This window comes from Pelecanus crispus, chromosome 2 (assembly GCF_030463565.1).
Source record: "Pelecanus crispus isolate bPelCri1 chromosome 2, bPelCri1.pri, whole genome shotgun sequence".
Lineage (NCBI taxonomy): Eukaryota > Metazoa > Chordata > Aves > Pelecaniformes > Pelecanidae > Pelecanus > Pelecanus crispus.
Window position 1 is genome coordinate 17,087,727 of NC_134644.1, and position 27,823 is coordinate 17,115,549.

General features: G+C 36.8%; 1 protein-coding gene across 2 annotated transcripts in view; it reads left to right on the plus strand.

Moving 5' to 3' along the window:
• The window catches only part of ARHGAP12 (Rho GTPase activating protein 12), a 75,823-nt gene extending 48,466 nt beyond the window's left edge, over nucleotides 1–27,357 (plus strand). Inside the window, exons 6-17 of one of the 2 annotated variants that reach the window (XM_075728120.1) lie at nucleotides 2,182–2,256; nucleotides 5,047–5,108; nucleotides 6,748–6,829; nucleotides 14,896–14,997; nucleotides 15,351–15,449; nucleotides 17,964–18,066; nucleotides 19,120–19,239; nucleotides 22,106–22,204; nucleotides 24,310–24,387; nucleotides 25,236–25,370; nucleotides 25,651–25,753; nucleotides 26,188–27,357. In XM_075728120.1, the coding sequence (XP_075584235.1) occupies nucleotides 2,182–2,256; nucleotides 5,047–5,108; nucleotides 6,748–6,829; nucleotides 14,896–14,997; nucleotides 15,351–15,449; nucleotides 17,964–18,066; nucleotides 19,120–19,239; nucleotides 22,106–22,204; nucleotides 24,310–24,387; nucleotides 25,236–25,370; nucleotides 25,651–25,753; nucleotides 26,188–26,362 (1,233 nt within the window). In that variant the 3' untranslated portion in view covers nucleotides 26,363–27,357. Of the gene's footprint in view, nucleotides 1–2,181; nucleotides 2,257–5,046; nucleotides 5,109–6,747; nucleotides 6,830–14,892; nucleotides 14,998–15,350; nucleotides 15,450–17,963; nucleotides 18,067–19,119; nucleotides 19,240–22,105; nucleotides 22,205–24,309; nucleotides 24,388–25,235; nucleotides 25,371–25,650; nucleotides 25,754–26,187 lie in introns of both variants that reach the window. The other variant, XM_075728119.1, reaches the window with a different exon arrangement.
• The last annotated feature ends 466 nt before the right edge of the window (nucleotides 27,358–27,823 follow it).

The following is a 27,823-nucleotide window of genomic DNA, read 5'->3' on the forward strand; positions in this document are numbered from 1 at the left end:
GTTTAGCTTGAGCAATTGTGAGGTCCCTCTACTGCTCCCTTCCCCTCCCGGCTCCTCCTTACACATCCTTCTGTAGCGAATGTGTTGTGGCACTGCATGAGAGGGAGCTTAGATGGAGTCCTGATAAATCAAAGCTGAGTGGGCACTTCCAGCCTCATGTGCAGTTTGCACTTCACAGGTATGAACAATTCTGTTGGAGGTAGCTTAAAGTTTTGGCCTCGCTTTTAAAGGCAGTCTTATCTTTCTCTTTTTTTTTTTTTTTTTTTTTTCTTATTTTTGGCATAAGATTTACTTCTGTTTTGGAACAACCTTTATGTAGTGCTGCACTGAATGAAGAAGTTCTTGTAAAACATTGAATAAAGGGAACTCTTTACTTTTCTTCAAGACGCAGTGTTCAAATACCAAGAACTTAAACCTGGTGAAGCAAACATGCAAGTGTACCTATGTCTAGTGTAATAACCAAGAGAAATGGTATATATGAGCCACACTTGTAAAATCTAAGTCAGTAGCTTAAAGTTCTTTCAACAGTTTCAAAACATGCAGGCAGCATGCATTTGTTAATGTTGAGGAGACTGTATAGTTCATATAAAGCACAATGTTAATGCTTTGAGAAAATTAAAAATGTGTAGTGGAGCAATAAACTAATGTTTTTCGGAAAGACAAATTTTGTTCAGTGCATTGATGCACCCATTTTATTACCACTGGCACTATTACATATAGTGCTTTAAATTAGTATGTGAAAAGGGAATAGTTCATGACCACAAATAGTAGATTTCTTCTTCCAGAGCTGCTTAGTGTATGAAACCTATCTCAAATTCAGAATTAAATAGGAATTAAAACAACTGAAATTTAGCTGGCTATGCATATCAACCCCAAGTAAGCTTTTTAGCTGACTCCTAGGGAAGCTGTTTTCTTTTTATTTTCCTTATTTGTTTTTCCTGGAAAAACAACGCAACTCAATTCTATGAAAATAGGCCAGACAAAAGAGTGCTTGAAATGTGTCCGAGTGAAAGTATGGGTTGCCATGGCTGATGAGAATTTGATGATGTCAAATGTACCTGTTAACTGTTTATTGGCTGTGGCACATATCTGTTATATAGCCGTCAGCTAAAAAATTTGGTAAGCAGAGGGAAAAATACCTTCCTGGGAGGGACAACGTTAATTTCCTTAATTTAAATTTCCCCCACCCCCGGGATATCTGAAAACATGGAACATGTAGCCTGTTCTTAGGAATGCTAATGTTCTCTGTTGTTATGCTACTAAAAGAACTAGTGGACCACTTCTGTAGGTAGATATAGAAGTGGATTTTAAAGCACTGGTGTGCAGAGTGTTGTGTAATGCTGGAAAAGCCAACTGAATTTGGGAGACCTGTCAAGAGAATTAAAAAGAGGAGGGGGAGAAATGCGTTAACAGTAACAGAACAAGTGAAGTTTTTCTTCTGTTTGAAATTCTTTACCAGATTTTCAAGCAGTGTATTTGTGCAAAGCAATCATTATTTCAGAGGAAACGCACATGCATCTTTCTTTTTTTGTTCCAGATGGGCATTTTTTCTAGTTTTCAGACATTTGGTACTTTCTTCTCTTGATCTGTAGTTAATTTCTAGTTTAAAACAAAAACCTGAATATCTAGAATTTTTTAGTGCTTGATTATAAGGAAATTAATGATCATGACTCACAAAAATGAATAGAGCTGGTATATGCTTTTCTACATGTATAACAATTCATTGTATTAATGTGATATTTACTAACCACATAGGGATGTAATCTATTCTTTAAAATCTTGGTATTTATGACATGGTGCCCTGTAATAAGTTAGTATTATAAATGTGCTTCATGACTTGATAGCAATGTCATACAAAAATTCTGCCCTTTAATAAGGATGAAGGCTTTGCTTTAAGCTGACACAGTATGTATTAATATTTTTTCAAATGGATGTGTGCTAATTAACCCAGTTTGAGTGTTGTCTGTAAATCTTGTAAGAACACTGTTTAATAAGCAGGTTTATAACTATCTGCGAATATCACGAATGCTTAAAAAAAGTACCTTTTTTCTTTTTTTCTTTTTTTTTTTTTTTTGGAATGCGTGAGTGTGTATAAATAGAGAGAAAGTGTCTTTAGGGTTAAAAAAATCAAAAGAATTGTAAGAAAGATAATAACTTATGTTGCCTATTTGAATTTTATAGGAATCATCAACTGCTTCCAAGGCCAATTTTCCTGAAAATGAGTCCTCTCCTTCTTCACCAAAGCATCAAGCCACAGTCAGTATGCAAAGTGTTTAAATAGATAAGTAGGTGTTGTAGCAACTGGGCTATTCATGATTAGAGAATTGAGGGTAAGCCTGCTTGTTATTGAAAAAAATAATGGGATAAAACTATTTGAAGGCTTTACATTTTAAAAGGAATGCATTGCACCCAGCTGTGCTTTCAGAAAAAATGTAAATGTCTTTGGTTTAAATACAGCTTGGCGATAGGAGATTAAGTCAGAAATTCACTATGGAATAAAGTTATGTCAAATTATGTAGAACTTGGTTTACTTCCTCCAACAGTCATGTCTTCTCACCTAGCAACTTTGAAGGTAAAAGCCGAAACAAACTCCCCCTCTCCACAGACTCTCTCACTGTCAGTAGTCAGTAATAATTTGTAGTATTTGACATCTTTATTTTTCACTCATGTTTCAGTCTCCTTGAAAAGACAGAGAGGACCTGACATAAATAAACTATGTCTTTTTGATTTAGCAGAACAACTACTGCAAGGAAAACTTAAGCTTGTTAAACTTGTTATGAATATTTAACAGATTTTTTTTGCTTTGTTTTATATTTTAAACGTGATCATTGCTTTTTAAACAGTGCAAAATAATTCAAAACATGAAGATTTTATCCTTTTGTTTTAATTTTGCAACTGTACTACAATAGCATTGAAATATGTGCCTTGATCAATTTTAGCAGCCCTTTAATAGGTAGGTCGGGGCATTAAAGGCACAAGTTCTGTTTCATTCTCACTCTGCATACAGAGGAATAGTTCTCTGGCTTGCTTATGCTGATCCATTCTTACAACTCTTCAAACAGTTTTCTGCAATAAAATAAACATTGTTTATTAAGCAAGCATAGTTGATAGCCTTACACACAAGCAATTAAATATGGCTCAGACCTTGAATTATTAAAATTGTATTTTGTAGAAGAACTTAGAGCTGGTTTAGATAATAGAAAAAAAAATATCTGTAGTTTCGTTAGCTGTCCCCTGGGATTTAAATATTACAAAGAAAGTTGGTGGATTTCTGTGTATTTTGATCCTTAACTTGCTTTCCACTTCCTTTTCCCTGGTTACATTAATTTTCCCATTAGTACCCCCTAGTGTTGCTACTAAGTAGGGCATTATGGTACTTTTTCTGAATAATTCTCCCTTGGAGCATTCCCACCGGTTCCACCATAAGTAATTTATTAAAACCATAATTTATTTGAGCAAGTGGGCATGGGTTGCTCAGTCACTGTGAAAGATGGTGACAGGTGATTCCACTCACTAAAGCCAAAGATTTGTTAGAAGGGTGGAATACATGGGACTGTTAGTGGTGGTCTGCATGGATCACAAATAAAGTGATCCTAAAGAATGGCTAAATTTTTTGGGGGGGGGAGGGGGGCGGGGAGGGTTGGGGGAGGGAAGTGGCTCATTTCTTCTAATGAAAATGCCACTTTTGGAAAATAATGGATGTATCACTGGCTTGGGAAAGCATTCCAGTCCAATGGACGCATTAGAATGTGTAAGAGTAGCAGTTACCATTGGACTGAAATAACATCTGAACCACCAGCTAAACACTATTATCCTTGAAAACATGTCTTTTTTGTATTTTATGTGCTGTGCATGACACATGTAGGTAAAATTTTTAAGGTTCATGAAAACCAGATCTATGTCCTTTGTAAGAGTGTTATCACAGTATTCCAGCAAAAAATTTCTCTTCGATATTGTATTCTGCAGTTATAGTCCACTTAAATTTGAGATTTAGAGGAGAATGCTGGAGAAAATATATCTTCTGTTTTCTTTGTATCTAGAATTGAGGACATTTTTGTTATGATAAAACTAATTTGGATCCTTTCCCTAGCTGATATTTTCAATTAATAGCTCAGTTCTTAAATTAGGAATGGTTACAAGCTGTTACTGAAAAGGAATTGATTAAAAAAATAACATTCCTTTAGCACCATTCACTGGTAGGAGAAGGCTGGGGTGACATGAGAAAATGATAGCATTTGTTACCTCATCTGGAAAGTCACAAATGGTATAAATTGGTGGTTTTCCTTTTTATCCTAGAATGTTTTTTCAAACATTCCTTTATATTTTATTATTTTTGCGTAGAAACTAGAAATACTCATTTGAAATATTTGAAACTTGCAAATACCCTTCTTGTTTGGTGGTGTTCTTTTTCCACCATTCACTGACTATCTCCAAATTTGTACAGAGGCATGGCAATATAAATGATTTTCATCAGCAAGACATAACTAAGTAGTTTAAACTTCTAATGTTTTGCTTGGGGATAGGAAGAAATAGGACATCAAAGAAATGTTTCACTCAACTGTTTTTGGAATGAATATGTTAATATTTTTATGCATTTCAGATATGTTTTATTGAAAATATGCAATTATGTTAAAATAACTTGGAAGAATTTTGTCACAGAATTTAGGCTGGCTGTTTGTCAGCCATCTCCTTTTTAAGTAAAGGACACAAACACAGATGTACTATTACACAGATCATTATAAATTTGCTTAAAATTTCCACTGTCTAGTACCAGAAATGATTTAGTTTGGCTTGTCCAAAGAATGTAGGCCTTGAAGGAGGAAAGCTTTTTACCCTCCGAATGGTAATGAGTAATTTCCCCGAGCAATTTTGATTTTGCTGATCTCTGCATATTTAAATATACGTATGACAATTTCTTGAAGTTATAACATGGGCAAAGATAGTTCATTGACAGAAATTGATTATTTGGGGGATTGAATTAGGTGTTGTGATGGCAATAGAAGCAGATTTTCTTTTATATTTGTTATATCTTACTCTATCTTACAGGGTCAAGAGAAGTATGGGTTACTGAATGTGACAAAAATTACAGAAAATGGGAAGAAAGTTCGGTAAGTCTTGGACTTCTAGAAGTACCTGTGCATAAGGGTTTGTGTAAGGTACCTGACTTTTATATTAGGACAGCATACCGGGTTTTACAGTTTCTTACTTTTTGTCTGGATTTGCCTTGGAGGTTTTCCTGTAGGACACAGCGTTTCCTTATCCCAAAGTATGTGTTTCTCCCAGTGAGCTAAAGGTAATGGACTTCAGAGAGCCAGAGGCTCTTGTATGCCAGGGCTCCACACAGGGCAGTGATTTCATGAAGGTGTACGGATGAGACACAGCTTTTTAAAATGGGATTGATTTATTTATTTAAGAGAAAATCTGTATAGTTTATAGCCTGTCTTGTTCCTTGGATAAATTGGTGTAAGAGGGGCTTTCAGACTTACACTTCATCTCCTTTAATTTCCAAGGAGTGTACATGTCATGTACTCCCTAATTCTTCCTCTGCTCTACTTGTGAAGGGTTTGAAGAGGATGTATTGCCCAGTGTTGGTTGCCCTGTAGGTGATGAATGACCTAATTTCTAACTTTCTTTCTCTGCCTCACAGGCAGGCATTTACATTATAAATCATAATGTATAATCAAGTAATGCTGTCTTAACTTACATTTCTGGTGTTCTGCAAAGAGTCAGTGTTAAATACTGCATAAGTGTGGCACATACTCAGATTATTATAATTTAGGTTTACTTTTTACTTAAAAAAACCTTTAATTTTTTAAACATAATCTTTTAGGTCTAATACTGTGTTATATCTAGTTCAGTGTTTCCCAGACTTTTGATGCATGAAGCATGTTTTTCCTGAGGATTAAATAGTCAGCACCCAGTTGATATTCCAGAGCCACCCTGACCTAGTCCAGTGCAGCTGGGCAGCACATCTGACCCCCAGTTTTGTTCCTCAGGGCTGTTCCTAAGAGCTTGGTGGGAAAAAGTGGACAGTGGCTCACGTAAGCTGCTACTGGTAGAGTATACTCTCACCATTTATGTTGCATCTGTTGGAATCGTTGATCTGGATTACTGGGCTGCTGTACAGGAAGATGCAACATGGCCATCCTGTCATTTTGAGAGCTGTTGAATAATTAATGTTTGGGCAATGGCAATAGCTTGTCAGGGCTTGTCAAGACTTTTATTTTTCTAACCTCAGGAGGACAGGTACTCAGGCATAAAAGCAAAGAGTCAGACAGCTGGAACAACTCATTTGTTCTTTTTCTGCATTTTTTAGATGTGTAGCAACTATTTTATTACCAATGTAAATGAGCTTATTACATAAACGTGGGACACTTGCCTCCCAGTTAGATGTGATCAATCAATTTCAGAATTACACAGTACTTTGGCATAATCTACTAAGTACACAGTAGGGTGAGTGTTCCAGATTAGCCCCTTTGAAATTATAATTGTATGGTGTTTCTCCTGGTGAACTGCTTCCACTACTAATTAGCTTTGTTTGATTTAGACTTTGATGGTCAGCCTGGGACTGTTAACGTATGTTCCCTTCTACAAATATGATAGCAATTAAGACTTACTGATGGCACTAATGACTGTATGTATGGTTAAGTATATTAACATGCAAATCAGCTGGGCAACAATGATTGATGGTTTAGATATCTACTTTCAAAGTCAATTTATCTTATGTTTGTTTATAAATTATTACAGAAAGAATTGGATGTCATCATGGGCAGTGCTACAAGGTTCATCACTGCTGTTCACTAAAACCCAAGGAAGTGGAACTGGCTGGGTAAGCTCAGGAACAGCCGCCACCCTCATTTCAGTGTTAATCACGTAAAGCACAATAAATTAAAGCCCTCTTATTTGTAGGGCTTAAATACCAGTATGCATACATAATTTAGGAAAAAATAAGTGTGTGTAAGTTAGCAGGAAAACAGTTTAATGTAACAATTATGATGTAGAATGAGAAGAAAACCAGTTGTACTTTCTTATATTTCAGAAACATTTTTCTATTTGATAAGTAAGAAACTGATAAAGAGGTATTCAGGTGCCCTGTAAGCTTGAAGTTTTTGCTCCAGGCCAAATGTTTTTGTGTTCCTTACTCATGTGTTTGTCTAAACAGTTTATCTGTTTTACTGTTCTTGGATATTTTTCATAAACGCCAGGTAATTTTGAATGTGATACATGTAATAAAGAAAATAGTCTGACACTTGGTTTGTTGTATTGGACTAACTGAATAATGTAGTATTGTTGCCTTATTTAGTCTTTGCTTTACTGGATTCCATATTTTGGTTTATATCTGCATGACAAGTATTTGTATATCTTCTGATGTCTGATGAAGACCTAAAGAGAAACAGCACCCTGAAGATGAGGATATAAAAATTGAATAATCATATCTAGTTTAATAGCACTATAATTAAATTGGCTATATTTATCCAGCTGCATTCCTACATTAATAGGTATAGATATGGTTCTTTATCTACGGCTTACTTGCCTACTTTTGGAGGTCTGACATTAAACTGTGTGGATCTCCTATAATAACTAAAGAGAGGTCGGATTCAGTATTCGTTACTCCAGTGTATTATCACAGGAATTCCAGCAAAATTGCATGTTACAGATGTATGCTATCTTGCTGTGCTTTGCTCATCTTTCTACTTGGCTCACTTTCTCCTGCTGCAGTTCTTTCTGGGTAGTGGATTGGTATTGACAATTCTTTTCTAAAGCTTGGAGTTAATTTCAGAGCTGTAAACTTTGGGTTTTTTTGCCCTTCTGTTGCTGTAGAAGGGGTGGTTGGAAGAAAATGGGTGAGGAAGGATAAATAACAACGTTGGGGGTAGAAGAGATTGGAAAGAATCAAGTTGGGCAAGATGGTCAAGCAGAAGGAAAAGAGAAGGGAAGGAAAAAGAATAAAGATTAAAGGCATGATATCTCAAGGTAAATTACTCTGCCTAGTAGGAAGTGGACTTGGTGACCTAAGGCAGTCTGCCCACACTGCCCTGTGGGGAGGGGAAGAGAACGTGATGTGCTTCAGAGACAAAGCACAGAAAAAGGAATAGGAACATGTATATATCTGAAGTTACTGACTTTCCCACCTGTAAACATAGGGACACTAGGTAATTATAATTACCATTATTCATCAGTGAGAAAAATATTGCCAGTAAGAAAATGAACAGAACTTGTGAATATTTTTTAATATAACTTTTATAACAATGTTGAAGAAATACTGAAGAACCTTAAAAGGTGAGCTTTGAAGCAGGAAGTACTGGCATTTGGAAGGTTTTAAAACTCATTCCCTTACCTTCCTTCATGCCCTTTAGTCATTGTCTATTGTTTAGTCAAGTTCAATTTCATTGCCCTACTTCGTAAAATGGAAAATTCCTAGCCATTCTGAGGTGAGCTTTGCTATTTAGTCTCAGTGTACAAAGAATACTACTATTTTTACAGCACACTAATATTGATGATGGAAACTGATAACTTTTGTGATTTACTTTTATAGCTAAGGATCCAAAAAGTACTTTAATTTTATAGGTACAAATATGCATGTTTGGAAAGTAAAACATTTTGCCTGAGTAATTAATCAAGTTCCAAAAGCTCTATTATAGCTACTAATACTCTTAATCCAAATGTAGCTGGAGATCAAAAACCCCATTTTTAACTGTATGTTGATATCATTAAAATACATTGTGCTAAACTAAGTTACTATTTATGAATATATGATACTGTTATGAATGAATGTGTGCCCAAATGAAATATCCATAAAAGATGGTCATGCAACTTGCCTTATTGCTTAGGGATACTAGTATAAGTTGTGTTATACTTTCCAAATACAGTCATTTGGTGGGGAAAAAAAAAGGCATAAATTCTTTTGATAATTTAAGTGGAGCAAAAGTATCATAGTCACCATATTTCTGTGTGAGACCGTCAGGTACATGTACTGTCAAGTATTGGAGTAGGGTCAGCAAAACAAATATCAACAGTATGAACAGAATAAAGTGAAGCTGGAAATATTAAGGGAGAATGTCTTTCAAAGACTTTGTATACCTGCATGCTCGCAGTTGGCTTTGTAAATACATAATTAAATATTCAGCACAGGCTCTTTTTGCTCTCTGTGTAGGAAATTTTTTTGGGGTCTTAAAAATTCCACCTCACTTCCCCAATGCTGATCTGTATCAGTATTTTAATAAGGTCAAGTTGTCTAACAGTTTGACATACGATAAGAATTACATTTCTTCATCTTATGAGAAGAATATTTGTTTAGCATTTGTCTAGTGATTGATATAACCATATCTTTTTTTGTGCATTGTTTTGTGACTTCATCACTTTTCTTCCTTTTTTTCATCAAGTCATTTTGCCAAGGGGGCTCAATTCCTGAGCTCTTGCTCTCGCTGCTTTCTTCTTGGAAAAATGTTCTCAGTCGTCGACCTGCTGTCACCTATGTAAACTCTGACCAAGTTTCAGCTATCACTGTATGTGTTCTTGTTGCATGCCTCTTGTCTTGGCTGTTTGCCACTAATCTTGAATGTAAATTTGAATTTTTCCAAGGTTTAAGTTTTGTCACTTCATATAACACCTTGCGTATCCTGTTTGCTGTTTTCTGAAAGTCATCCAAGGTGCACATTAACATATGTGTATTGCAATAATCCTGTAATTGTTCTAATAGAACAAAGTAGAAAGAGTATCTGGTTCATCAGTGCCGGAATTATAATCCCAGATTTGCCTATTACTTGAACCACTAGTGTCTTGACTAATGAACAGCATGACATAGTCAGTTTTTTAACAGATACTTTATGTCTAATTCTTTCTAACACAGCTAATTTAGGATGTTTGTAAGGTGCCTATGATGCCTTTGATACAATGATGTACATGTTGTTGGTTAATTCTAGCTATAATTGCAACACCCGAAAATGTAAATGTTACGCATAAAAAGCTGAAAGGAAAAGAGCTCAAGGATGTTCTGGCTATATGCCACATACAGAAAGCTGATGTAAATTTGTAGGACTCTCTATATAAAATTTAAGCATCTGTGGTTAGTCACGTTTTGAAGTGTAGATGCCAAGCATAGAAATGTTACTTACCAGAAACTGATAAAATGTTGGTAGCTAATGTGATAGCTTGTTGCTCAAGATGGAAGAGGAGGAATTTAGATAATGATACTAGTGTTAGAAGAAACAAACAGGCTTGGCTGGTTGTATAATTGTTTTTTAATATCCCTTTCTTAGCACTCTTATCAGAATGAAACTGAAGCTTTCATGGAAAAAATCATACACTGAAGACATTATTGATACATTGGTTTCAATTTGACTTCTTGAGGATTTTAAAGTGTTGGTGATGTTTAAAACTGTTTCGGTATTTTGGCTTGCATTTCCTGAAGAATGGAGAGCGAGCTGTATGTTTTGAGTTTAGTTAAGATTCCTGAGACTTCTAGAATGAGCGTTTTGATGACCAGTACCTCCCCCCCATCCCCGTCCCATAGTGGGGAGTAACTGTAGGCTTATTCAATTAACCTTGTGCCTTTTCTTTGTCTGTCAAATTCATTGCTATGTATGTGGAAGCCTGGTACACATAATCTGTACACAGTTTGGTACCCTTTAAAATGCTACTTTCTATAAGGAAAGCAGGATTTTTTTAATATGTCTTTTCACAGAAATTTATTTTCAGCTCTTGAAAGAAGGTGTGTCTCAACTTTTGGTGTGAATGAGTTGTAATAGCTACTGCCAAATTTTAGCAATGGGGCTTCATAAAACACAGCAAATGGTAACTGCTTAGAAAGATTAATCTGTCAGCCTTCTGTAATAGGTGCATGTCCATCCTCAGTGTCAAATACAAGGCTGGTAAACTGAAAGTGGGTAAACTTCTCAAATGTCAAGGAAATAAATGCTTTTCAAGGTTCATCTGGGCAAATTTTTATTTACTGTGTTATACCACTGTGTTTATAGCCAAGGATGTTATATGTACATTACTACAGTTCATCAGTATTGCACAGCTAATTATACAGGAGCTCAGATGATTATCATGAAAACTATTTGGAATGCAAATACTCCTGTCAGAGTCTGGCTTCAAAAAACTTCCATTATTTGGCTATGACAATAAAGAATATCTTTCATATTTTTCTTTTTTTGTTAAACATGTAAGTTCTGAAGCTCCCTTACCAGCCACAAAGGAACATCTGTCCCCTCAGCTCTATTTCCGCAGTCCTTGTGCAGCTGAGGAGGACTTTGGAATGAAAACTTTCTACCCAACTCTAATCAGAAACAGAATTACGAGAATGGCAGGTGTCATTTGTACATTCAAAGTCTTCCCATAAATAACATCCAGTTCTGTTTCCAAAAAATGCTGGAATATTATCACAATACAGATTTTATGGCTTGTCCTGTGGAGGCTTCCAGGACTTGGAGAAGACTCCTGAAAAGATTGAAAAGGCCTTCTTTTTAGTGATGTCAGCACACATCTTCAAGGTAGTCATTAAGCTACACAGCATCTACTATGTCTGAACTAACTCTCCCCCCATTGTTTTGAAAAAGCAGAAGTTACCTCTGCCATAGAAATATAAGCACATTCCATGGCTACACTTCTTTCTAGAAAAAGCTGTCAGAAGTGACTCTAGGACAGCTGGCAGTGACATGTATAGACCTCTCCCACTTTCTGTCTCACACCGCTATCCTTTCTAAACTTCCCAAACAGCTCAAAGGAGAAATCCAGTAAGAATAAGGTGTCTGCTGAGTAAGAATTGAATTTATCCTGACTGGTGCTGACTTGGCAGTGCACTCTGTTTTGAGAAAGCAGACTTTATGTCTAGGTGGCAGCAGAAGCTAAAGGGAAAGGTTTTCTTTTTACTGCTAGCAACAAAACCTACATCCTTTCAGTATGGTTCAATTGCCTTTAGCTAACCTGTGCATGCAGAGCATCTGAACAGCCCTGTACAGGACTTGCTCCTGGAAGCTTTCAAGGAGGGCAATGGCTGCTAGCATCTCATTTTCATACATCCAGGAGCAGAAGAGAACCTTGACAGGAATGCTCATAGGAGAGACTGCATGCTAAACCTAGAATTTCCTTGAACAAAGTAGTTAAGTTTGTGATGAGTATATAATACATTGGTATATCGGAGGAGCTTTGCAGAGAGGCTCAAGATGTTTGCATGGGTTTCCCCATCCTTGGATCTCACACAGCGGTTTGGGCACTGCTTGTGTGGAAAAGTGGGGGAAGGCTTCTTTTTTCCCCTCTGAGAAATTTAGCTTCTAGTTTTTGGTTTGTTCTGTGCTTCTCTGAAATGCTGGAGGGAGTCAGGCTAAAAACATGGGTAGAGTGCAAAGGTGTTTGAGGTAGTACTGCGATCTGTCAGGTGGGGAGTTCAGCAAGCTAATGTATTGGAGGGCTTTCCTTTTGGTCAAAACAGCAGTGACTCTTACATTTTTTTTGTTTGATTTCATCTGTAGCAGGTCATCTCCTGTGCTTCTCGGCATCATCTGGACGGTGTTTTTAACAAATCCCCTCTGATCCTGCAGTGACTTTGGCACTAGTCTGCTTTCTGCAGTGCCAGAAACTCTATAAATTGATTTTTTTTTTTTTTTTTTTTTTTATTTCCCTCCCTCCAAACACACAGCAAGATTGTTCTAGGCTGTCAGGAAGCATGTGGCTGGGGCACTTTGGTTGTACATGAAGCAGCTATGTGAATCTCTCTTAAATAGGCAGCTGCTGCACAGCAGCCCACAACTCCAAGAGCCATAATGGCCCAGAGATTGTTCCTGTTCCTGTGGACTCCACTGCTGAGCTGGGCCTCTCTCAAAAACTCTGCTATAATTAATAAGAAATGTTCTTGGATGAGCTGTATGAGAATTAAGTTAGAAAGCAGAAGCTTTTGGTTTGCTTTTTTTTTTTTTTCCCCAAGTGCTAGTTGGCATTGGGTAAATTAGAAATATTCCCCTATTCTGATATTTCATGGGTAAAATAAAGAAGTAAAGATTCTACTTTCCATTCAGCACTTAATTGCCCTTAGGACTCAAGGCGGGGAGATTTTCCAGTGGTAAACAGCCTTTCTAAAACACAATTAGCATTAATTAACATCCATGCTGGGAATTTAATCAGAAGCAGCAGATTAGTTCTGTTTTCTGAACCGTTTTTTCTCCCCTTGGATATGGCTGTACAGGCTGGAAACTCGTGTTCGCAGCAAGGAGCTTGTCCTGGGGCTTATGTTCCCCAGAGCTGTCACACGAACAGCATTCGCACATCAAAGACTTTTTAAAGAAATAGAAAAGAACCTTTCTGATGGATCAGATGCGACAAGCTTCCCCTAGAACTACAGCATTAAATTTCTGTGCTACAACCAAGTGACTTACAGCTTTCCATGTTCCGTGTTTTACTTATTTTACTCACAATTAGAGCTTTTTGTTTGTATGGGTTGCTGAATGGGTTTCCTTGAGGAATGATATTTCAAAGCTATATAGTGTAGGTTGAAACCCTAGTAATAAAAAATTGTGATACCTAGTATAAATGTAAAAGTAGTAGGTAAAAATAGCTCCCAGATGTTTTCCTCCAAGTTGTTTGAAGGGTTACTTGTGGTTTAAATGCTTTTTTTTATCACTTCGGTTATTTGCTGTTTGTTTAGTAGCTAGACAGTGAAATTGAGTTCTGTTTACTTGTTAGGATATGCTCCAGTATTGCAATAGAAGTACTACAGAAAAATATGAAATAACGTGAAAAGCATTGTTGGAAATTTTTTTTCTATATATCTATCTATACACCTATACATGAAATATATATATTACAAAAATGTAAAAACTGAAAGTGATTCCTATCTAGCAAAGCTACTATTTCTGGTTTGATTTTTGGTTTTATATAACTGAATGTTGGTGGGTGGGGTTTTTTCCTTTTTTTTTTTTTTTTGTTTTTGTTCAGTTACTTGTTAGCCAGTTTTGTTTAAAGCTTGAGACTATTTGACTAAAATGAAGCTACAATCAAATGCTGTATGAACTTCTACCATTTGTCATAGGGGAAAAAGGCTCTGCTGGAATCTGGTTGGCATTTGAAGTTATGGAATTTTAAGGGCTTTAAGCTGAGCAGCTTTTAATAGGCATGATTAAAGGGTGTTTTGTGTGTAGTTTGTTTGGTTTTTGTCTTCCTGGTATCATGCCTGTTGATTCGTGGCAAAGTACTGTCTTTGGGTTAAGTTGTGTAGACTGTTGTCGTGGTTTAGCCCCAGCCAGCAACTCAGCACCACGCAGCCGCTCGCTCACTCCCCCTACCCCGGTGGGATGGCGGAGAGAATCGGAGGAGTAAGAGTGAGAAACACTCCTGGGTTGAGATAAGAACAGTTTAATAATTGAAATAAAGTAAAATAGTAATGATAATAATAACAATATAATAATGATGATAATAATAATAACAACAATATACAAAGCAAGTGATGCACAATGCAGTTGCTCACCACCCGCCGACCAATACCCAGACAGTTCCCGAGCAGCGATCGCTGCTCCCCGGCCAACCCCCCCAGTTTCTATACTGAGCATGATGTCATATGGTATGGAATAGCCCTTTGGTCAGTTTGGGTCAACTATTCTGGCTGTGCCCCCTCCCAGTTCCTTGTGCACCTGGCAGAGCATGGAAGCTGAAAAGTCCTTGACTAGCATAAGCAGTACTCAGCAACAACTAAAACATCAGTGTGTTATCAACATTCTTCTCCTACTAAATCCAAAACACAGCAGTATGCCTGCTACTAGGAAGAAAATTAACTCTATCCCAGCCGAAACCAGGACAACTGTAAATAATGTATGTTGTATTTAGAGGATTGCAAGACTGTGTACCTGTTAGGAGTTTCTTTTGTTTTTAAGTTTTTCATCATTTTTCCTTCTTTTCTAGAAGTTTGGTGGCAATCAGTCTAAGCCAGAATTTACAGTGGATCTCAAAGGAGCATTGATTGACTGGGCCTCAAAGGACAAATCCAGCAAAAAGAATGTTATTGAGGTGAATTATTTTATTTAAATGCAGAATTATATGTACTTCAATTAATGACTTAAGAAATTTCTATAAACTTAAAATCAAATATTTTAATTGAGTTTTCTACATTTCTTCCTGCTCAAATGTAGACATATCTTAGTACCTGCAAGAAACATCCATTTTTAATATGTCTGTATGGGATAGGCTTTTAAACTTTAAGCAGACTGTTATTTACTGTTTTCACTGGTAAGTGTTCTTGAGTGGCTGTATATTAGCTAAAAGTTATGCCAGGGAGAAGTTTAGTTTGATTTAGGTAATTTTGCTTTTGAATTCTAATGTGTTTATCAATTCTGATGATACCTGGTTTTATTTCTTTATAGCTAAAAACCCGCCAAGGAACTGAGCTCTTAATTCAGTCTGATAATGACAGCTTTATTAATGAATGGTATAAAGTTCTTAACTATACCATCAACAATCAGGTATGTGTTTGAATAGTGAAGGCTCTATTTTCAGGGTAATGTTACTTAGAAAAATAATTGATGTAACTACTCCTAGCGCTTCACGTACATCTTCATTTCCTGATTTTCTTGGGCGTGGACAGGAGGTTGAGGACATGGCAGTTTGTGGTGGTGACAAGTTAAATATAATTAATAGTGGCAATGGAAGCAGGATGGTCCATTGGATTAAGAACCAGGAGATGTGGGCTGACCTTCAGCTCAGAAGTGAGCTTCCTTCTGTGGCCAAATACTTGTTCTGTCTCAGTGACCTGAAAGGTTCTGATAGAGAGGGAGTAAAGAGGGAAGGATGGCTAAGGGAGTGCTTCATGACACACCTTAATCAGCATTTGATACTGCTATTCACTTAAGGCTGCACTACAATGCAAATTAAAAGCCCTGGCAAAATACTGTATTATCTCTTCTTATCAGACAGCATAATGCCAACTATTTGATCAACAGAAGAGTGTTCAAGCATTTGCTCTTGATGTTGCCAAACAAGATTTACCATCTTTGAATTCAGAAGAAGCTGGAGGAGATCTTGGAGAAAATACTCGTCTCATCAAGTTGACTTCATGTGTATTCTTAATTTTTATAGTTACAAGCCTGGCTGGTGCCCATAAGCTGCATTTATATTGCTTTTGATGTCAGTCAGTGGCTTTCATTTCTCTTAGCTCTGACAGTGTTTTCCATATATGGGTGTTTTCCACCTAAACACAGCAGGCTGATATGAATGGTTTCGTTTCTTTCTGAGCACTCATGGTTTAGGCTCCTAATCTTCTGCTCTCTCCTGGTATGAAAATGTCATGACCCTTAATAACCAGGCAAGGCAATTCAGCAATACCCTTCTCCTGTCTGCCCCGTGTAACGCAACTGAGGCCACTTCTTCTCTGCTTAAATATAAACAAAGATGGAAAAGCTGAGATATAGCTGAGATGAGTGAGGTATTACATGTTAGGCTGAGAAGTGAGTGGTGGAATAGGGAGAGTTTATCACCACTCTGGAGCAAATGGTGATGTATTACTGCTGGGAGCTGGTAGCCAAGAGACCTAAAATTACAAGGGAAAAGTTCAAAATGTACATGATTACACTGCCTGATTACGTGGAGCACTGAAGCTTTGGCTACAAAAATCCATCAGATCTGAAGCAAACTTCTAATTTTGAGATCTTCCTCAAAAGAAGGTGCAGCTTAGATTCTGGTCTCTGCTCCTTCAGGCTGCTGTTGTGACAATATGCTGTACAAGAGGAATAGCCATCTGTGAAGGATGTGGCTGCTCTTGTTTACATACAGAAATTTCCAAGTTATTAGACTAGAGTTGTTCCATAATACAAACTAGATTCCGGGTGATTTTTGCAAAGCAATTCATGTGTTTTAAATTTAACAGTCCCAAAAAGCTTTGAGACCTCTTGAAGAGAGCACTGTCCAAATGGTCTCGGTGGCAGAGGGATCCTTAGTGGGGATGTTAATCAGGCAGTTGAATATATTGATCTTTGATATGTAAAAATGCTATCCAAAGCTTTTAAAAAGCAACAGGGAATGAGGATTTTTTTAAAGCTAACGTTAGCGCTTCAAGTTAAAGTGCAGCTTAGTTGATGAAGTCGTGATTCTGCTCATTCAGCGCTCTGGAGTACGCAACCTTGCCACCTTTTTTTAAAATGTCCTTCCTTGTAACAAAAGACACTGTACTGTCAGATTTTTGTAACTGCATAGAAGTCAAGTTCACTTTAGAAGAAGTGAAGTAAGAAATACACAGTTTTGGAAGGGAGTATGTTGCACTGAGACCAGAGGAGGTTTCTTTTCCTATTTACTGATATGTCTGAAGTGTAGCATAGCTATGAGACTGCAGGTGGGCACTTTCACAGACTCTGCTATGTGCCTCCACGCTACATGATCTACATTTTCTTTTGACTCTGTTTATGAGAATATGCTGAGAGCGCAATAACACAGGGCAAGGATTTTAGGCCCTGCTATATTTACTTTCTCAGACTGAATTCAGTGTATGTTTTGACATTGGTGAAATTTTCCAACTGGTAATTATATTTTCTGTCACAGAAAATTCTAATTACAGAAATTAGAAATAGGGTAAATGCTCTAGAAGTGTTTTGTAGACCCTGTTAATCAGGTGCTTTCGTAGCAGACCATGTAAATAAAATAGCTGATGTTTGTCTACTGGATTTAAAAAAACTTTAATATTGTTTATTGGTTGATGTAATGAAGTTTTATCATGAAAGGCTGGTAGTACTTTGTTCAGTGTCCAGCAAAACTTTCTTTATTGGGTCTTATGATCAAATAGTGTTTCTCAAAGTTATTCACCCTGCCAGTGAGAATGGTGTTATCTCTGAAGGTATTTTTAGCATGTAGAGTTCAGGAAAGAACCAACTGAGTATCATTATAGGGGAATAAATGTATATTATAGAACTGTCTACAGGAGATGTGTTTGTTAATGCTATATTCTATGAATTGATAAACTAACCACTGTATCTTCTTAAATCTAATAGGTAGTGGAGTCTGATGAAGCATTAGAAGATGATGTACCAGATTCCCCTGGGGTAGAAAAACAAGACAAAGAGAAAGAGAATAAAGACTCTAAGAAACTTCGTCGTGAGTTGAAAGTTTTCCATTAATTGATTTTAGCAATGCCAATTTCTTTTTTTTTTTTTTTTTTTTTTTGCATCCTCGGTATTATGTGTAAATAGAGAAGAATTCAAAAGGACGGTTAAAAATTAAACTACTCAAGTTTGGAAACAGGCTTTGATATAGTTCATTCTACATCTTGGTGCTTGTTAGTAAGTTTTCATCCATGTTTTATTAACCATACTTTAAAAAAAAAAAGGTGAAAAGAAAAAAAGCACCAAATGTCTTTAGCTCCTGCTGTATGACACATGAAAAATGGGAGAAAATAGTCAGTAGTCAAATGGATTCTTTTCAAGCTATTGTCAAATGTACTGAAGTAATTAGACTTTCTTTTTTCTCTGACTTTTTATAAATACTTTTGCATAAGCATCCTTTTGTCCTTTTGCATGTTCAAAACTGATTAGAATTGTTTTATTTCGTTTTTGTCTGTGGTACAGCATCTGTAAATATTTGCACTGTTAACTTAAACTGCAATTTCGCTAAGTTGCTAGTGAGGTTATATTGGCTTGTTTAGAGAAACTGAACATTTTTAATTACACCTTCAGGATTTGAGTTAAATTTCTTTTAGCTACAGAAATTTCTTCCTACGCAGAGAAATATATTAATCAGGCACACTATTTTCTGTCTTTTACTTCTGGGCCTTATATATAATTTGTAAGAAAGTATTTATTTCTTCTAAAATAGTTAAATTAATGAAAGACAGGACTGGTTTTGAAACTTAGCTATATTTTTTAAATTCCACATCAATTACATACATAAGCTACCATTTAGTTAGTTTCACAAGCAAACTTGGTTTTACAAGTTTTTTTGTGACAGGGTTGTCTCTTCATGGTTTGAAAAATGGATGCTATTTACAAGGAGTTCCAAAAAGTTAAGGAAAAAAATTTGGATGCAATGCAAATTTGAGTAGGTTTTTTTAATGTGGTTTTGAGCTTAATATTTTTTTTTATGTTGGTTCCTGGCAGATAAATGCAGTGTTGGTTTTGTGGATATTCATGCTAAATGTCTTTCTCCTTTCAGCCATGAAAGCACCTAGCAATATAGATTCTACAGATCAGAAAAAGACCAAAACAAAGCTCAAGAAGTTTCTTACACGGCGCCCTACATTACAAGCTGTCCGTGAAAAAGGCTACATTAAGGGTAAATGAACCTTTTTAACAAAGGAAATAATTTGAAAAGCTGAATTTAGTAGTTCATGTGTAAAATGGGGTTAAAATGGTCCAGTTTTAAAGTAAAACACGTGTATATAACTGGCTTAACAAAAGTCTTGGATGTATAGTGGAACTGGTGATTGATTGTCATTCTTCTGAGCACTGCTACTAGCCACTAAACTTCACAGAGGTTGTCCTCTCCTTCAGCTCATTACTGACAAAATTTCAGTGAAAATTGAGGGCCCAGGAGCCTGTTGGGCTAGGAGTGCTTCTTAGCTAGAGTGTGCATTTGGTCTGCTGTTCTGAGCAGATAGCTGATAATCATTTGTGCATACAACGGAAAGAAAAGTTCTTTGGGTACAAAGCTGAGCAGATGTGCTCATCTGTGTCACAAGGGTGTTTTACTCTGAGTGGAACCAGACAATCCTGTGCCATCTCCTAAAAAATGAAATATTTAGGCAAACCAGGGTGAGACTAAAGGAATCTTAACTTAAACATCTTTTTTCTGTAACCTTTTCTGAATGTATATTTTTTTTTTAATTGTTTCCCAAACAATAGGTCTTACAGACATTCTTGAATCAAACTTATGAAAGAATTGATTTCCATTTGTCACACTTGTAGAAACTTTGAGAGAACAATATTTGCACAAGTTTAAGTTAGTGTGTTTGTGTAAATTATTGACTTGGTACTCAGTAAAACTTCATTTGTTTGTTTGTATGCTTTAGCAGAACTTGTAGGTGGTGCTCTGCTAGGGCCAAAATAGCATATGGGTAGGCAAATATCAGACCAAATCCTACTGTGATTTGCCTAACTACATACTTTAACAGGTGCGCTTCTGTTGCATGTGGCATTTGATATATTTGTGTATCTGCAAATATAATTTAACTGTAAATTATGAATTTTTTTGTTTGGGATAAGGAGGCATTATTCCCAGACTCCAATGTTTTGCTCTGCTTTACAGCTTAGTATTCATGTCATGGTTCAGTGATGCAACAGTGAATGCTAAGCCAAGTTCAATTTGTACACCTGCATGCTGATGACTGGATTTTTAATAAAGACATTAAGGAATGGAGAGTTTGTTTTTATTTAAAATCATGGTGTAAAGTTTAAAAGTTGGATCAGTGCTGTACAGTTTTACATTTACTGTACAAATGAAAAATACAGAAGTCTTTATTTAAAAGCCCAGTGTACTTTTGTGGCTGCTACAGAACAAGCTTACTAAACAGAAATCTTGGCAAACCCAGTATGAATGGAAAAAAATAATGAAAAGTTCTAGGGGAGAACACCACTTGAAACAGCATGCACTAAGCTGAGAAGTACCTGTGCTAAAGTTTTGTTACATAGACAAACAAAATTACAAAAGTTACTTTAAGATGAGAGGAAAAAATGTGATTCCTGTATATGTGGAAATTATTAAAGGCAATTGTAGCAGCTCAGTTTGTTACACGCTAGTATTTTCTTGTGCTACCTAATCTGCACTGCTTTACCTGCTACAGCTGCATGCTAGCCTGGCTTTCTACTGCATGTGCTTTTCAACCCATTGCTACTGATTCTGCTTATGCAGCTGGCTGTGTGAGTAGCAGCAGCAGGACTGCGGTGCTTTGGGGCACTGGTCTTGTATGCACACAGCTAATAAAACCGTTATATGCCAGTTTTCATACTGTATAATTGGTTTGGTGAGCTGTTTGGATTTCCCAAAGTGGTAGTCACGTGCAAGTGGTGTTAATGAATCTGCTTAAGTTACTAAACATGAAAAATGGGCTAGATGCTATGCATGATGCAAATGCAAGAACAGTTTCTCTTGCATAATCTCTGAAGTAATATCTACTGGATACTGTGAAGACGGCCACTTAGTTACCTTATTTAACAGATTTTAAAACAAGAAAAACCACCACAAACTTTCTTTCCTTTAAGAGCATGAGCTTTCCCTCTCTGTTTCAAGACCCTATTTCAATTTCATGCATCTGAACAGGGGAGGTCATCTATAATTTGGGCATCTTTGATGAAAACCATAGAAATGGGTCTGAGAGAGATTTTGGTGAACCTGAACAACAGGAGTTAACATGTTGCTGAAATACATTACAAGAATCTGTTCTCTGCCCAAGCTGACTTTCATTTTTGCTCTAGTTTATGGTAGAAAACCACTCCCCCTGGACTGTGTAGTTTTGAAAACAAAACCTCAAAATAACCTTTGCCCATAAATACCTGTATTTAGATTCCAACCTTGCAGCCAGGTTGCCTCTGCATAGTCATACTTGCATCCGTTCAGAGCTCTGTGATAAAGGTCTTTCACTTACAAACCCATGTCAGAACTTAAAAATGTTTAAAGTTAAAGACTCTACATTAAAGTAAATTAGTATGTAATGTTGGGTTTAACAGTAGGTGCAATGAAAGATGCAATTTTACAGGGTTTTTCCCCAAGCCGTGCCAAAAGCTTTCACTTTGGTTAAAGTTTATTATCTCTGTTCAGATTTTTAACAAAGATTACAGTAAATGTATTTTGAACTCAGAACAGGAATGAAGTGTAACAGGATATTTGAATCCATTGACTTTCTCGTTACAGTAATGACTGTATGACTCTTACAACTATCTCCTGATGGGTTAAAATAATTTCAGTAGCAAAAGTTCCTTACTCAGACTCACATTTGGGTAAATGCTGACACTCTTTCTTACTGGGAGGTTTTCCTTGCTGGGAACTGCTGAGAGCTCTTTTCAAAACTTTTCTATTTTCACTCTAATACTGTGACAATTGTATCCAGTAGTCTTCGCCCTTTGTAGAGGTTTGTTTTAACCTGAACTAGTTCTGTCACTTGAGTCCTGTTCCGCTGTAAATCAGTCTCTTTACTTGGTTCCAGATCAAGTGTTTGGTTCCAATCTCACCAGCTTGTGTCAAAGAGAAAACAGCACGGTGCCAAAGTTCGTGAAGCTGTGCATTGAGCATGTTGAGGAATATGGTATGGTGAAAGTTTTTTGTTTCCAAATCTCTCTTGCTCACCACGCTATCTAATTTTAAACATTTTAATACTTAAAATGCTGGAGATTTCTTCAGGGAAAATGATCTGAAAGCTGTATCTGTAGGTAGCAAAGAGTGGGGTGGTAGGTGGGATCGAAAATGGGGAGAGGGGAGGAAATCTTGTATCTGAGAAACTCATCTGCTTCACTATCTTTCAAGCTGAGGAGAAGGCAGGACAGCCTTCTGGCAGCAAGGCTCTAAGGAAAGAGGGATTACAAGTGATAGAAGAGCTCAGCCCATCAACATTTTTTTCAGATGAAAAAAGAGAGAGAGAGAGAGAGACACTGTCAAAATGTGGCAGTTCATTTTTGAAAGGTTTAAGCATGCTAACAAAATAATTTATATTAAAACTTCCTCGAAACAAACTTCTAGGAAAAAGTTTTGTTCCTGCTCTGTATATGCTTTGACTGCCAGAAGACAAGTCTATCAGTTTGATGTCCTTCAGCCGGTTACACCAATTGCTATGTGAAGTTTTATGCAATTCTGGAGATTGTGTCAATATATGGACACTGATAACTTCTGTTTGCTTTCATTGAAAATAAGTTTGTCCTACCTAATAACTGAGAAAATTGTATGTTTGAAAGCTACATGTGACATTCTGGGTTGTCTGATGTAAAGGACATCTTCACATTTTTGTTGAAAATATGTTGGTTGTGACTCCTGACTTGGCTGTAGTCTGCTGGTTTTCTTGCTTGTTTCTTGCTGTTGTCATTGCCCTGTCTCTTGGAAAAGATGACTGAGAGGGGATTATGGAATCTCCATAATCATAATTCAAATATATACCAGTCTGTTAATCTGAGAACGTGTCTTGAGAAGCAGGGTAAGTGTTACAGGGGAATACTACGTGTGAGTTTTAAGGCATCTTCCATGGGAACTTCATTTCAGATTTTGTTGCAGCCTGTAGTCCTTTCCCAATGCTGCTATCTTATGGCCTGGGAGGGGAAATATAACTGCTTCCATTGCCTTACTCCAGTTCAGCGAACTGCCACCTTGCATGTAATGGCAAGACTTTATTCTGTTTGCGATCTGCAGTTTGTGAGAAAGGGGTTATTTTGCTTTGTTCTTTTTTTTTTTCCTTTTATTTCTTTTTTTATTTTAAAGACAGGACTGCAGTGAAGATAGTGGTGAAGTTTTCCTTTTTTAAATACCTGAGGGGAAGCTGACAGAAATGGACAGCTTTTTTTCCCCACTTCTCCAACTCTTCTTCCTGCTGCCAATACACTTCAAATCAGTTCTTTCTGTAAAGGAATGACTAGTGGATTATGGGGAAAAGGGATATGTCAGATGGTGCTGGTAACTGTGCTGTGTTGCATCAGACAACTCCTTGAGGAGCTACAGGGACTGCAGGTACTCTGGCAACGCTCACCTTCTCAGTGGCACTGACTCACATTCAAGTGGTGTTTCAATTAAATGCTTTACCTCCTAATCACTTCTGAGTAGCTGCAGTAGCAACCACAGAGACACAGCTTTCTTCTTTTCTGGTTGAGTGTGCAATATGGTAAAGGCAAGGGCTACCCATTTGATTTTGTAGGCTGTTGGGTAGCGATGAGTGTGCATGCACATCATTCCTTCCCCATGCAAACCTGGTCATTTGACAACTTTTGAGATGCTCTCTATGCATGACTTGATTTGATTTTTCTTAACCATGCATTAAAAAATTGAATATCCACAAAATACTTGGTTCTTGCATGTTGGACTCCCATATACCCCCTGGCCGCTCACCAAGTGCATCTTAAGCGAGACACCTAGTCTCAGTGGGGAAACTTGTTGCCTCTTTACTATTGTTCTACTGTGTAGGAAGTTTTAGAGATTACTTTGAGCTTGATGCTTCCAAACCTGTGTCAGCAAACTAAGCCTCCTCTGATATGCCCTGCCCATCAAAAAAGCTAGTTTAACTGGTTTTTTTTTTAACCAAGTGTTCTTTGTTACAAGGTGGGTTTCTTTTGGTTTTAGTTTTGCTGAGTAGGCCTATAAAGAAGCAGCCTAGTGATTGCAGAATTCATACATGTGTAAGGAATTAAAATGGATTTATCCCTTTTGTTTTAGGATTAGATGTTGATGGCTTATACCGAGTTAGTGGCAATCTTGCAGTGATACAGAAGCTAAGATTTGCAGTCAACCACGGTGAGCTTCCTTCAACTGTGTTACAACTGTGTGTATGTTCAGATTGTTCATAGAAAGCTCAGGAATAAAACTTTCTTACTGTGTAACTACAGTCTTTCATGAGAAATGATTGTCATCTTCAAAGTAAGATTACTTCAAAATGGCAGAATTTAGTGTGTAATGTACCTCACTTGAAAAACCTAGCATCCTGGAGGTTTGGTCTATGTGGACCATAGAGGCATTGCTAGAATATAATTCTAAAGGAAAGTGGTAATAGAATTTGGGGGGGGAGAATTATTTCAAACAAAATAACTTCATGCTTTACGTAAAAACAGTAAGCATATTAAGCTTCCACTGGCATTAAAATTGTAAGTTAATACTTTTGAGGGAGATTTGCTGCTGCCTTTTAGTAAGGGGGTGCTTAGCTCCTCTTTGTTGTACTCTGTGTATAAAACCCTTTCATGTGGCTGTATCTTAGTGTTTGTTCAGTGGAAATCAATAGGCAGCTTGCAACTAAGGAAGAGGGCAGTAGCCCATCTATAATCTGACCTCTCATTTCCTGTCTGACAGGGTCTGACAGTAAATTTTGGGCTATGTGAGCAGCTCCTGTTCCCCTCTGGAAAATGCCCTTGGTGCAGGGGAGCTGCAAGTAGTGCAGTAGGCAGGGTTTGGCCATCTCTGTAGCGGCTGAGTTTTTGTATCCCCTTTTTCGCTGCTGCAGCTCTGTGTCCCAGCAGAGAATGGGCTGAAGTGGAATAAGAGTCTTCACTGCTTTAAAAGCACTGAATACAGAAGAACAGTTAAGTTTGGGGTTTTTTTAAAAAGCTTTTATAGTTAAATTACTAACATTATTCATTTTTCTCTCTCAGATGAGAAACTAGATTTGAATGACAGTAAATGGGAAGATATACATGTCATCACAGGAGCTCTAAAGATGTTTTTCAGAGAATTGCCAGAGCCGCTGTTCACTTATAATCACTTCAATGACTTTGTCAATGCAATTAGTAAGTCTGAAAAAGTCTGTGCTTTTTGTATAAGTTCTGCTCAGTATGTACAGTTCATTTAATTATTTTGGACGGTAAAAAGAATGTTTTGGTTATGAACGTCTGTAAGGCTTACCTAAAATTGCCTGTCAGTAATGCACAGTCCAGTCAGGAGGTGGCAGTATTTTATCTAATACTAGCATTGCAAAATGTTCGCTTTTATTCCCAGTCTGTTGAATTTTATGCTAAAGTTTTAAACAAAAATACTGAATTTTTGTTTCTACACTTCATCCTTTTGCAGAACAAGAACCAAGGCAGCGTGTCCATGCTGTTAAAGATTTAATCAAACAGTTGCCAAAACCAAATCAGGACACTATGCAGGTACTCTTTAGACACCTGAAGAGGTAAGTAGCAGATAGAAGGAAAGGCTTTGTATTGCTGATCCTCTCTTAAAGCTAAATAATCTGATTAAAAGTACTAGGTGACTGTTCCCACTGCATTTTTCTTGCTAATATTGGACTTGATGAAAACAATATATCAGTCTGTATTTATACAAGCTTGCAGAGCACCAAATGGACTTTAGACCAGTATGTGTCATAGTTGTGATGTTTCCTGCCAAGTCCTTATGCTTGAGGGATTGTGAGAGGATTACGAATAACATTTCAAAACAAAACTTTTCCGTGGAGAGGGGAATCACAGCAGCTGTATGTCCTAATAACAAGACTACTCATTAAATAAATATTGTGAATAGTCATTTGCTTTGGACTGTGTCTTTTTCCTGTCATCCCATTACTCTAACACTGATAAGTCTCTGTGTATTTTTTTTTTCTTCTTTCAGAGTTGTAGAAAATGGAGAAAAGAACCGAATGACCTATCAAAGTGTAGCAATAGTTTTTGGTCCAACCTTATTAAAACCAGAGAAAGAGACTGGTAACATAGCAGTCCACACAGTATACCAGAATCAGATTGTAGAATTAATTCTGCTGGAATTGAATTCCATCTTTGGACGCTGACTTTTTTCTTGGAGTAGAAAATGGAAGTGATGGGTTGGCAGCAGTACTCTATCAGAAGGAAAATCTCTAGCTGTACATGATGTATTATGTTTGTGGACCAAGCAGCAACTTGTTCTTTGCACTTTTGGGGAGGGGAGAAACAGGAGAAATGTTTGACCACTTTAATGCAAATTAAAGACAACACTTTGGATTTCTTTGAAGAGTTCAATGTAAAAAGTGAATTGAAAAGTTTATAGTTTGTCTTTTTTTTGAGTAGCATTGGAAAAATGTAATATAGGTTCATACACTGGATTTTTTGGAGAGTAAAGCTATTAATCTCAAACTGGATAATCTGGAATTTAATCTTAAATTTTTTCCACTTGATAGGGAAAATTCCTACCATCTGGTATGGAAAAAATTCAGTCAAGTTACATCTTAAGCTTGTGTATTACAACTTACTCAGATCTGTATGATGCTTTTCCAAGGGTTTTTTGCATGCAGTGACTGTCTTAAACTTGAGCTAACAGTTATTATCTAATTCCTCACTTGATATCTGCTGTTCTTTTTCTCCCCCTTTTTTTCTTCTCTCTCTTCCCGTTTTTCCCCCAGTGATCTTTCTGGAACTTCTTAGTTGCTTTATAGAGCAGCACACTATTTCAAACACTGAACTTGTAAGAATATCCAGCAACGGATATTTGTCTTGTGGCATAATAGAAATCATATTTAATAAACATGTTCATTTTTTTCAGGGTATTTCCTGAGCTAAGTTTTGTGTTATACTGATTTAAAGCTAAAATCCTAAGTAAATACCAACTGTCACACTGTATTGAGTTCCTGGTATAATGCTGTGGTAGTGGAAGTTTAATGTAAATACAGGCTGTCCTTTTGATTCCTGTATATAATTCAGTTCCTGTATAGTTTAAGAACATTTTAGTCACACATTTCTAATCATGGGTAGATTAGCTATAGCAGCATAATGTTTCCAGTGGATGTCTGGGTTTCAGCAGGGAAACAGGTTAAGGGGAGGGAGGGGGGGACCTAACTGTGTGCACTTTTAGATGTTAATTACATTTGCGGGCAAATAACTGTAATGCAAATGGTACTGGAGAAATACTGAGTGTGCTTGCTAAATTGTTAATGCACTACAAGAGGAGCCTTTTAGGTTATTTAATATGTACAGGATACATCAGAAAAATGTACTAGAATTCTAACATCTACAAATAGTGAAACTCATGTTTTGATAGGCAGATGTTTGATGGAATCCATGATGCTAAATTTAAGAATTTCTTTTTACATTAATGTAGAATAATTTGTAAAATTGGTTTTGAAAGATTTTGTTACAGGGAGCATGGTCTGCTGAAGATTTTTTTAAATGTATTTTTCTAGACTAACTGCTGTATCTGACATATTTGTTATGTCTAACCTGAATAAAGAAAACCGTTAGTTCTTTTGGAGTTTGCCATTCCCACTTCAGACAACATG